This window comes from Oncorhynchus keta, chromosome 36 (genome assembly GCF_023373465.1).
Source record: "Oncorhynchus keta strain PuntledgeMale-10-30-2019 chromosome 36, Oket_V2, whole genome shotgun sequence".
In the NCBI taxonomy this organism is placed as follows: Eukaryota; Metazoa; Chordata; class Actinopteri; order Salmoniformes; family Salmonidae; genus Oncorhynchus; species Oncorhynchus keta.
Genome location: NC_068456.1, coordinates 23,171,586 through 23,184,267, shown reverse-complemented (window position 1 = coordinate 23,184,267; position 12,682 = coordinate 23,171,586). Strand labels below are relative to the sequence as shown.

General features: G+C 46.1%; 1 protein-coding gene across 1 annotated transcript in view; it reads left to right on the top strand.

Annotated features, from left to right (window-relative positions):
• The window catches only part of LOC118369819 (echinoderm microtubule-associated protein-like 6), a 131,506-nt gene that overhangs the window by 25,612 nt on the left and 93,212 nt on the right, over positions 1–12,682 (top strand). Inside the window, 1 exon segment of the mRNA XM_052498680.1 lies at positions 8,793–8,952. Coding sequence (XP_052354640.1) covers positions 8,793–8,952 — 160 coding nt within the window.

Here is a 12,682-nt window from a genome sequence, read left to right as displayed (position 1 = left end):
TACCTCGACCAGGGCGTGACAGCTACTCCTGCCTAAGAGCCCTTGTGTAACGCTTGTCGTCTGGGGAAGGAGAGGAGGAGCAAGGTGCAGCGTGGTAAGTGTTCATATTTTAATGAACACTGAAAACAAAACAATAAACAACCAAAAGACAGTCCTGTAAGGTGCAACACAACACTAAACCGAAAATAAACACCCACAAAACACAATGGAAAACAGGCTACCTAAATATGGTTCTCAATCAGGGACAACGATTGACAGCTGCCTCTGATTGAGAACCATAACAGGGAAAACACAGAAATAGAAAATCATAGACAAACTAACATAGACAATCCACCCAACTCACGCCCTGACCATACTAAAACAAAAGACAAAACAAAGGAACTAAGGTCAGAACGTGACAGTAACCCCCCCAAAGGTGCAGACTCCGGCCGCAAAACCTGAACCTATAGGGGAGGGTCTGGGTGGGTGTCTGTCCGGGGTGGCGGTTCTGGCGCGGGACATGGACCCCACTCCACCATAGTCTTTCTCCCCTCCTTAACTGTTTCCGTGGCCTCTTAAGAGCGGCGACCCTCGCCGCCGACCTCTGACTGGGGACCCTAGCCACGGGTCCCGAATGGATGGGAGATTCCGGCAGTGCCAGAGTGAAGGACGACTCCGGCAGCGCCGGACAGGCGGGAGACTCAGGCGGCGCCGGACAGGCGGGAGACTCAGGCGGCGCCGGACAGGCGGGAGACTCAGGCGGCGCCGGACAGGCGGGAGACTCTGGCGGCGCCGGAGTGAAGGGCAATTCTGGCATCGCCAGCGTGACAGGCGGCTCTGACAGCTCCTGACTCGTGGCTAGGGTCCCCAGTCAGATGTCGGCGGCGAGGGTCACTCCTGGCTGACTGACGGCTCAGGACAGACGGGAGGCTCTGGCGGCTCAGGATAGACGGGAGGCTCTGGCGGCTCAGGACAGACGGTAGACTCTGGTGGCGCTGGGCAGGAGGAAGGCTCTGACAGCGCTGGACAGGCGAGATCACCTGTGGGGAGAAGACAGAGACAGCCTGGTGTGGGGGGCTGCCACCGGAGGGCTGGTGCGTGGAGGTGGCACCAGATAGACCGAACCGTGAAGGCGCACTGGAGCTCTTGAGCACCGAGCCTGCCCAACCGTACCTGGTTGAATGCTTCCCGTAGCCAGGCCAGTGCGGCGAGGTGGAATAGCCCACACTGGGCTGTGCTGACGAACCGGGGACACCATGCGTAAGGCTGGTGCCATGTACACCGGCCCGAGGAGACGCACTGGAGACCAGATGTGTTGAGCCGGCTTCATGGCACCTGACTTGATGCCCACTCTAGCCTGGGCGATACGAGGCGCTGCAATGTACCGCACCGGGCTATGCACACGCACCGGGGACACCGTGCGCCTCACAGCATAACACGGTGCCTGCCCGGTCCCTCTCGCTCTCCGGTAAGCACGGGGAGTTGGCTCAGGTCTCCTACCTGACTTAGTCACACTCCCTGTGTGCCCCCCCCAATATATTTTTGGGGCTGCCTCTTGGGCTTCTAGCCGCGCTGCCATGCTGCCTCCTCATACCACCGCCTCTCGGCTTTCGCTGCCTCCAGCTCAGCCTTGGGGCGGCGATACTCTCCAGCCTGTGCCCAGGGTCCCTTGCCGTCCAGAATCTCCTCCCATGTCCAGGAGTCCTGAGATCGCTGCTGTTGCCCGAAACCACGCTGCTTGGTCCTTTGGTGGTGGGTGCTTCTGTAACGCTTGCCGTCTGGGGAAGGAGAGGAGGACCAAGGTGCAGCGTGGTAAGTGTTCATATTTTAATGAACACTGAAAACAAAACTATAAACAACCAACGAACAGTCCTGTAAGGTGCAACACAACACTAAACAGAAAATAACCACCCACAAAACACAATGGAAAACAGGCTACCTAAATATGGTTCTCAATCAGGGATAACGATTGACAGCTGCCTCTGAGAACCATACCAGGCCAAACACAGAAATAGAAAATCTTAGACAAACTAACATAGACAACCCACCCAACTCAAGCCCTGACCATACTAAAACAAAAGACAAAACAAAGGAACTAAGGTCAGAACGTGACACCTTGGCCTTAGGCCTACGTGTGCCTGCTAATGGAACGAGATATGCAATTTATGATATCATGATTCCATCCTATTTAGGAATATTGTTGTCGTCAAATTTGATTTAAAACCAAGCTTATTAGAATGATTCACTGTCCATGGCTTTATGGTGAGAACGCATGGCTCGCTGTAATGCAATTTAGAAGCCGTCTGCTATTTTTGGAGAAGTGCAAATATGATCTGTAAGAAGGTTTCAAGATCTTTATAAAATATTTGGGGACAGTATAACGGTAAGTGGACATTCCCCCTTTCTCGTTATATTGGATATTGAGAATTTTGGATGTGCGTAAAACACTCCATAGTCTACTTTGTCTTAATATTATATGCCAAAGTGGAGAAATTATGGTGCCTGTAGCTGTATTTAGACTATTCAAAACAAGTTGTTGTGTCGTTTTATTCGAATTTGATTAGAATTATTCACTGTCTTTTTTTACGTCCTTTCAGTAGTGAATTTAATCTTGCATATTGACAATGTATGCATAGCTCAGACATGTAATTTACTGTAAGCCTATATCAGTGCTAATGCTATGTTTAAAAATATATATTTTCATATTGAAGCCATGCAATTAGCCTACTTAGTACAAACATGTTCAACATAATTAGCAAATATGGGATAGGCCTACATTTTGTTATTTTGTTTCTATAGGCTATTTATAATGGACTAACATAAAAGTTGATAACCAAATACACCTAAACACAACTTGAAGCAACCACATATTTAGCCATGGAGCATGTTCTGATTGGCCAGTAAAGGGGCAAGCCTAGACACACCTACAACTAGTTTATTAATGAAAACCCAGCCCTTTTGCACCACCGCCAACTATTGCGTCCATAATTCCTGCTGTGAAAATAGCAAAAATATTTATGAGACACACACGGACCTATAGCGCCGTTGCGTAAGGTTTTACCGATTTGTAAGGTTTGTTAAAATAGAGCCCTTATTGTTCTTATTCATTAAGTTATTTAAAATGTTCGGAGGAATTGCGCTCATTATAGATCAACTGAGACTATTTGTGTTTTAAATGATTCCCCTTATTGCAGAATTTCCATTGCTAATTGGTTATATTTCCTGCTGCTCATACAAAATATGCTGTAGCCATTAGTACAGTAGCCCAACGAATGAAGCTCAATGAGTACTTTTTCACTATGAGTTCTAGCTATGTTGAATGTTTTTTGTCTCTTGGCTGAGCTATTGCTGTAAGGTAAACATCTTCCTCAGGGGCAGAGGGATTTATTGAATCTTCTGAGGCAACCCAAACGAAGCACCATTTAATTTTCTCCTGTTTATCTACCCTCTTTGCCCTCCAACCTGGTTGAATCATTTATAAACAGACGTATTGCTTTTTACTGTGAAATCCAGCCTCTCTTGGCAGAGTCCCTTTCTGCTGTTTTTAGCCTGAGCTGATTCTGTAGCTGCTAAGAATAGCCAGGGTGATATTGCTATCGTTTTGCTGGAGCAGATGGTGGTTTTCCCGAGGACACAGGCTTCCAAGAGAGGAACACTCTAATTATGAGAGGGCAAGATTACAGGAGAGGAACACACTATTTATGAGAGGGCACGGTTACAGGAGAGGACCTAAGTAATATGAGAGGGCAAGATTACAGGAGAGGAACTAACTAATTTTGAGAGTGTAGGATTACAGGAGAGGAACACACTAATTATGAGAGGAACTCACACTAATTACCAGAGGGAAAGATTACAGGAGAGGCACTCACACTAGTTATGAGAGGAAATGCACACTAATTATGAGAGCGAAAGATTACAGGAGAGGAACTCACACTAATAATGAGAAGGCAATATTACAGGAGAGGAACTCACACTAATAATGAGAAGGCAAGATTACAGGAGAGGAACTCACACTAATAATGAGAAGGCAAGATTACAGGAGAGGAACTCACACTAATAATGAGAAGGCAAGATTACAGGAGAGGAACTAACTAATTATGAGAGGGCAAGATTACAGGAGAGGAACACACTAATTATGAGAGGAACTCACACTAATTACCAGAGGGAAAGATTACAGGAGAGGCACTCACACTAGTTATGAGAGGAAATGCACACTAATTATGAGAGGGAAAGATTACAGGAGAGGAACTCACACTAATAATGAGAAGGCAAGATTACAGGAGAGGAACACACATTAATATTGAGAAGGCAAGATTACAGGAGAGGAACTCACTAATTATGAGAGGGCAAGATTACAGGAGAGGAAGTCACTATAATTATGAGAGGGCAAGATTACAGGAGAGGAACTCACTAATTATGAGAGTGTCAAAGCTCAGGAGAAGACCCAGATGCAGACAGTTTCGAAGTGTGTTACAAATACAGGGGGCAGGGAAACGACTGGTCAAGGGCACGCAGAGGTCAGTAATCCAGAGCAGAGTCCGAAAGGTACAGAACAGCAGGCAGGCTCGGGTTCAGGGCAGACAGAGGTCAGTAATCCAGAGCAGAGTCCGAAAGGTACAGAACAGCAGGCAGGCTCGAGTTCAGGGCAGGCAGAGGTCAGTAATCCAGAGCAGAGTCCGAAAGGTACAGAACAGCAGGCAGGCTCGGGTTCAGGGCAGGCAGAGGTCAGTAATCCAGAGCAGAGTCCGAAAGGTACAGAACAGCAGGCAGGCTCGGGTTCAGGGCAGGTAGAGGTCAGTAATCCAGGATGGTGTGACAAGGTGCAGAACAGCAGGCAGGCTCAGGGCAAACAGAATGGTCAAAACCGGGAAAACAGGAACTAGAGCAAGACAGGCACACAGGCAAAACGCTGGTGTCTGACAACAGACAAACAGAACACAGGTATAAATACACTGGATAATGGGGAAGATGGGTGACACCTGGACGGGTTGGGGAGACAAGCACAAAGACAGGTGATACAGATCAGGGTGTGACAGAGAGGGTACGATTACAAGAGAGAAACACACTAGTAATGAGTGGGAAAGATTACAGGAAGTCAGACTAACATTACGAGCAGCAGAGGTCACGGAAGGGTTAGAGGAAACAGGGAGTGGTATGGTTGTAGAGTGGATGTGTGAGGGGTTAGCAGTGTAGGTTGGATGAATGACAATGTTAATGTGAATGCTAAGTAGACCTAGGTGCCTGTGAGAGTGAACTGTAGGGTGATGTTTTATGTCATGGAGAGATTGTAGGCTATCACATTAGTGATTTCTATTGGTTTACGCTTCTCTGTTAGAACTGATTGGATCTGTTGCGGCGTTTCAAGGATGTCTGCCTCAATCTCAACATTCCATGAATCACGTGTCAAACTCATTCCACGGAGGGCCGAGTGTCTGCGGTTCTCGCTGCTTGCTTGTACTTGATTGATGAAAGACGGTCAGTGATTAGTTAGAAACTCCCCTCAACTGGTTATATAAGTCTTAATTGGACACAAATTGAAAGGAGAAACCAAAAAAGCTCCGGACACTCGACCCTCAATGGAACGAGTTTGACACCCCTGGTCTGAATGATAAGGACCTGTGTATGAAGTAGATAGGACCAGGGCTTTCTGATAAGACAGAGTTATATGGCAGCATAGTGAGTAATGGATTGGCCCAATTGAGCTCTATTCATCATACACCTTCAGGGTAGCTGCAATTCCAGATCTAATGAAAATACAGTTTTTAGTGAGAGAGTGGAATGTATGTATTTTTCTTATAAATGGTGGAAAGGGACAGACCCATCCTTCTCACTGTCTTCTATTTCATGGTTATTAATGCCTTTTAAAGGAGCAATTTAGGCTACATACAGCCTAGTCGTGCTCGCCAGCCTCAAGGTGCTCTGCTGGAGAGAAGAGACTACATATTGGCTTTTTCTAGGGTGCATACCTTTCTTCAATTTATCTCAATATTGTCTTCTTAACATAAAGGCAGTATGCTACAGAAGGATATATTTTGTGGGACATTTTGTTTGTTGAGGATGGTTTGCTCTTGTGTAGTTAATGACCTTGTGTAGGTTTGTTGTCCACGTCTGCTGATACTTCACCTCTAGTTAAACTTTCATTCTTAATCTTGATTCCTGTGTCCTTGGCTGTCCGGTTGTCAAGGCAACCATGCTGTCAGCAGGTTGGTTGCTAGTGCACTGTTTGTTAAATTGTTCCCTGGAGACATATTGGTTCACATTAGCTTATACTGTTCACATACGGCGCTGGCAGGCATTGGACAACAGAAAATGAATCTCGTGAATCAGTTAATAAGATGAACTGAAAGATTGTCACCAACCTTGTTGCATGTACTTGTGACAGGTTAAAGGACATATTCATAGCCTGTTATACATTGAAAAGTATTAGTAAGTTCATAGTATGTGAGGATCTTAAAACATCTAAGGTTAAAAAGATGTATTCAGTATTAGTTTATAGAGATTGATAACATTCATATAATTGTGTTAAAGTTCAAATCTGTCAAAGGGTACGAATTGTGAGAGTAATGTGTAAACGTTAGATTGATTACTTTATTTTGTGGTGCCTAAAAGTGTTAATCTGTGATCTACGAAATGCTCTTAATCTATGAGCCGGAGATCGATTGCTCTGGTCTCCACGCATATTCCTGGGGAAATTCGCGGTCTTTTCTCATTGAACTAAATGTTGACTTGAGAATACAACATCGTATCACTCTCGTGATTATTTCTCCCCTGTTTTCAGGTACTTTATTGATGATAAAAATAGTAATTTGAGGAACCTTAACTTGTAGCGTTATTCAGAGAGAATATGACAGAATAAAATGATTGAGATAGTGATTGCTGGACAGTGTCTTTCTTCCTACAGCACCGATGCTGCATAGACAGCAACAGTCTGTTGAGGTAGGTAGGGCATCAGAACAGGCATCAGGAGAGTCTCCCAGGTGGCAGCAGTGTTTCTTTTTGTGTGGGGGGTAGGTGGCAGCAGTGTTGTCTGGCTCTGATTTCCTTCCCCAGGGGGATTTCCCTGTGCCGTCTGCAGAGGAGTATCACATTACTGTTTGTTTGTGTGACGAGAGTCTGATACTGGAGTCTGGTCCTACTGGCACTGACTAGGTGTTCTTCACTATTTACCATTTTGTCTATGAATTAGTATAATAAATCATCTCATCAATGATCAAATTTGTATGTATATTATTTTACATTTGTTATTTTATGGAGTCAAAAAAAAGATATGGGGTTTCTCTTTTAAAATACATATTTTCATTCTGGTTCATGTTTTTTTTATGTAATGTACTCACACATTCATCATGATTGTTGCTGTCAATAAATCAACAGGTTTATCCATCACTGACAGTTTTCTGGCTAGGCTGCCATCACACACCGCATGAATGGAGCATCTACTGATGTCTGTCCTCACGTACAGTCCCTCTGTTCCTGGCCCTGGCCTCTGCAAACCCAACAGCCCATTGAAACCTCTGCAAATCTGCTCTCATGCCACAGTCTCTCCATCTCCATCAGAAAGCTCTGCACGTCTGCTCTTGTTAGGGCCAGCTGGGACATAGACTGCCTGGGAATGAGAGTCTGCTGAGTAGAACTGAGCTCCCTCTTTCTCTTTCTCTTACTCTCTTGCGTGAGGGTTTCTCCATTTCTCCCACTCCCTTTCTTTTCTCAGAGCCTTTATGTCTTCTTCCTTCCTCCCTCTGCTCCAGGCAGAGCTCCAAGCCCAGATTTACAGCCATGGGCTTCATACAGAAAGAGGCTTTGAGATGAAAGTCTGAGACAGTCAGACTGAGCACAGAGAGGGAGAAAGACATTCAGGGACTGAGAGAGCAAGGAAAGAGAAGGAGAAAGAAAGACATGTCGATGTGCTGTGAAGTGTGTACTGTCATGTCTGCTTTGTACTGTCAGGACATTTCTCCTGATAGGAATGGTCCTTTTAACCTCATTTGTACGATTGGACCGTTTACAATGGCAAGGCTTGGTTTGTAAGGCTACCACTTCTCCTCTGTACTGTGTTTATGGTCAAGGTCACAGCGGACTTCACTGTGTTGAGCGGTACTGAGCGTGGTCGCCTCCCTTTCCTTAGTCCATTGGTGGTGTGATGATCCCTGACCCTGTGTGGCTGATGCTAGTAACACAGTAATGTCTGCTGCTCGGCCAGGCCCCAGTAATGATGCTATTAATCACATGTATTTATAGAACACCAGGGCACCTTTCATAAACAAGGGAAGGAGGTTGGCACCTGGAGCTACCAATGACCCACTGTGGGGTCTATAACCTATTGAGTTTCAGATTGAACGCTATTAGACAGAGACATTATCAGATGAGCTTCTTGAGCTCGATGTTACCGATGCGGTATGTTGAGTGTACTACTACTTCATGAAGTACACTTATAAACATTACTGTGACCTTTGACTTAGGAATAGGGCTGAAAATGGCTAATGACAAAGGAACATACACTGTGTATTACTCCAAGAGTAGTAATGTCAATGATAAATCAAGCACATGATAACCCCTTTTGTAATGAAAGAGAAATATAGGCAATATCAGGTTTTTTGAGTGCTAAAGCTGGAGTCACTCTGCAACTGAATTCCACACCCTTGTTCCCAAGACCACTGGCCCGAGTAAGAGTGGGCACGCCCTGTTTTAACCAGAAAGAGCAACAGAATATATACATATTTCATCTGAATTTCATGAGTTTCTTTCAACAGCATTTTGTGCGTATTTCCTGTCGTATTGCCTAATTCCCTGTTATATCTCCTCTTCTGTTTCTCCAGCCTCGGCCTTCATCCTGAGAGGTCTCTGGTGGCAACAGGTCAGGTAGGGAAGGAACCCTACATCTGTGTGTGGGACACCTTCAGCGTACAGACCATCTCTGTCCTCAAGGACGGACACTCCCATGGAGTGGCCTGCCTAGCCTTCAGCGCAGATGGACAGGTGAGACACACACACACCACCTCACACCTGACTCCTGCCTCACACACTCCTGCATGCACCTGTCTCTCATTCACCTCTTGTCTTAGAGGATGGTTTCCTGTCCTATCACCCTGTTACCAAGGAAAACCTGTTGGATATTCTGAGTCTCACTGAAAAACAACAATACTTTGTCATGCAGCAATGTGAGTGCTCCATCATTTGCCAGATTGTAGGGTCATACTCAGGGGTTGGAACCAGTTCATGGAACAGAACTGAAAACTGGAAAATAATGAAATAAAAAGAGTATCACATAGCCTATTGCCATGGGAATGGGATTATGGTGGTGGGTTGCTGAGAGAAGTGAAGCCTGCTGGGTAACTGTGCAGACTGGGGATGATGTACAGCCCTCTCATTAATCATGTTTACTGGGAGGAATGCTGGGACAGCACCATTCTCCTATGACCTTTAGATTGATGGATGGGGCTCTATGAGAGTCTCCTACAGCAGCAGCAGCCTATTGACTTCCCCCTACAAGACCAGTAAATTACACCCAGGGATGGAGAGAGGGGATGGAGAAAGAGGACGGAGGTAGGGGATGCATGGAGGGGACAGAGGGAGTGGATCCATGGAGGGAACTGAGGGAAGGGATGGAGGGAGGGGATCCATGGAGGGGACGGAGGGAGGGGATCCATGGAGGGAACTGAGGGAAGGGATGGAGGGAGGGGACGGAGGGAGGGGATCCATGGAGGGAACTGAGGGAAGGGATGGAGGGAGGGGACGGAGGGAGGGGATGCATGGAGGGGACAGAGGGAGGGGATCCATGGAGGGGACTGAGGGAGGGGATCCATGGAGGGAACTGAGGGAAGGGATGGAGGGAGGGGACGGAGGGAGGGGATCCATGGAGGGGACTGAGGGAGGGGATCCATGGAGGGAACTGAGGGAAGGGATGGAGGGAGGGGACGGAGGGAGGGGATCCATGGAGGGGAGGGAACTGAGGGAAGGGATGGAGGGAGGGGATCCATGGAGGGGACGGAGGGAGGGGATCCATGGAGGGAACTGAGGGAAGGGATGGAGGGAGGGGATCCATGGAGGGGACGGAGGGAGGGGATCCATGGAGGGAACTGAGGGAAGGGATGGAGGGAGGGGATCCATGGAGGGAACTGAGGGAAGGGATGGAGGGAGGGGATCCATGGAGGGGACGGAGGGAGGGGATCCATGGAGGGAACTGAGGGAAGGGATGGAGGGAGGAGATCAATGGAGTGGACAGAGGGAAGGGATGGTTGCTGTTGTCGTTGCCTTCATTGTGGTTTTAGAGTTGACAAATGCAATGTCACGTCAGAGGAGGCTGCGGTGGGGGAAGAATGTGTCTCGCTGCCCCCTAAGTAATTGGGTGTTTGGAGCGAGGGAGGGGATAGCTTGGTGAGGAAAGCCAGGGCTAATGCAGCCGAGTATGTATGTATGTATGTATGTATGTATGTATGTATGAGAGAGAGAGAGAGAGAGAGAGAGAGAGAGAGAGAGAGAGAGAGAGAGAGAGAGAGAGAGAGAGAGAGAGAGAGAGAGAGAGAGAGAGAGAGAGAGAGAGAGAGAGAGAGAGAGAGAGAGAGAGAGAGAGAGAGAGAGAGAGAGAGAGAGAGAGAGAGAGAGAGAGAGAGAGAGATGAATGACAGTCGGCTGCATTAACCCTGGCTCTCCTCACCAACCCTAATGCTACCGAGTATCTGGACCAGGGAGGGGCAGCAAGAAAAGTTTACCTCAGACCCTTGGTCAATTCTAAAATGCATTAGATGGCTGTTTTCTTGGAACCCCTGTGTGCACAGCGAGTAAACAACTCTGGGTGTAATATAAGGCAGATTGATGTCTTTTTGGGTTGGGATTTAAATGGATTTGTGGATGAATGGTTGTGGCAAACCACAAAAATGACAGAACAGGTTTTCCTAAGGAAACGAGAACATATTCTCCCCCACTGAAATGTTTTGATTCATGGACACCAATACCTTTCACTGCCATTCAGTTAAGCACTTTAGGTCAACTTACATTTGGCATTCATCTACTCTTTTCTTATACAATTTGTAGAAATGCCTTGTATTGGAGCATCACATCTGAAATATCCCTGACATTTAAGTCTAATAAATGTTTTTATCTAGTCATATTTCTTTGTCATCCCACAAATCCCTGTAAAATGTTGTGTGCAGGGAGACAGTTGGCAGAAATGTTCCTAAATGCCTTGCTCCTTTGTCTCATAAGATGGGTAATTAACAATTAACTTCCTAAATGGTAATTTCCGCCAGACTAATTGGAAACAATTTGCATTCCTTTCTACGGTGAGCGTGAAAATACAGCCAATGTTTTTAGTAGTGCTGTTCAAGGTCTTTCTCTATTAGCTGCAAATTGCTATGCTGCCTGTGAACTGTGTCTCTGCAGCTGTCACATGGGAAAATTATGTCATATTTCCTCTCCCAATGGGCACAAACTGATCCACACTCTATAAGGCATGTACGGTGTAAGTATTCAGACCCCTTCCATTTTTCCACATGTTGTTATGTTACAGCCTTCTTCTAAAATGGATTCAATAATGTTTTCCCCCTAATCAATCTACTCACAATACCCTATAACAACAACGTGAACAGCTTTTTATACGTTTTTGCAAATGTATAAAAAAACAAAAACATAAATACCTTATTTAAGTATTGAGACCCTTTGCTATGAGACTCAAAGTTGACCTCAGGTGCATCCTGCTTCCATTGATCATCCTTGAGATGTTTCTACAACTTGATTGGAGTCCACCTGTGTTAAATTCAATTGATTAGACATGATTTGGAAAGGCACACGCCTGTCTATGTAAGGTCCCACAGTTGACAGTGCATGTCAGAGCAAAAACCAAGCCATGAGGTTGAAGGATTTGTCCGTAGAGCTCCAAGACAGGATTGTGTCCAGGCACAGATCTGTGGAAGGGTACCAAAAAATGTTTGCAGAATTGAAGGTCCCCAAGAACACAGTGGCCTCCATCATTCTTAAATGGAAGACGTTTGGAACCACCAAGACTCTTCCTAGAGCTGGCCGACCAGCCAAACTGAGCAATCAGGAGAGAAGGGCCTTGGTCAGGGAGGTGACCAAGAACCTGATGGTCACTCTGACAGAGCTCCAGAGTTCCCCTGTGGAGATGGGAGAACCTTCCAAAAGAACAACCATCTCTGCAGCACTACACCAATCAGGCCTTTATGGTAGAGTGGCCAGACAGAAGCTACTCCTCAGTAAAAGGCACATGACAGTCCACTTGGAGTTTACCAAAAGGCAGCTAAAGACTCTGACCATGAGAAACAAGATTCTCTGGTCTGATGAAACCAATTTTGAACTCTTTGGCCTGAATGCCAAGCGTCACGTCTGGAGGAAACCTTTCACCATCCCAACAGTGAAGCATGGTGGTGGCAGCATCATGCTATGGGGTTGTTTTTCAGCAGCAGGAACTGGGAGACTCGTCAGGAGCTCTGTGCTCCAGAGTGCTCAGAACCTCAGACTGGGGCGAATGTTCACCTTCCAACAGGACAACGTCATTGAAAATAAGAATTTGTTCTTAACTGACTTGCCTAGTTAAATAAAAATTGCCTAGTTAAAATTCAAATAAACATAGACACATATAGGCCTAGGGTTTCAATTCAACTAAACATAGACAAATATAGGCCTAGGGTTTCAATTCAACTAAACATAGACACATATAGGCCTAGGGTTTCAATTCAACTAAACATAGACA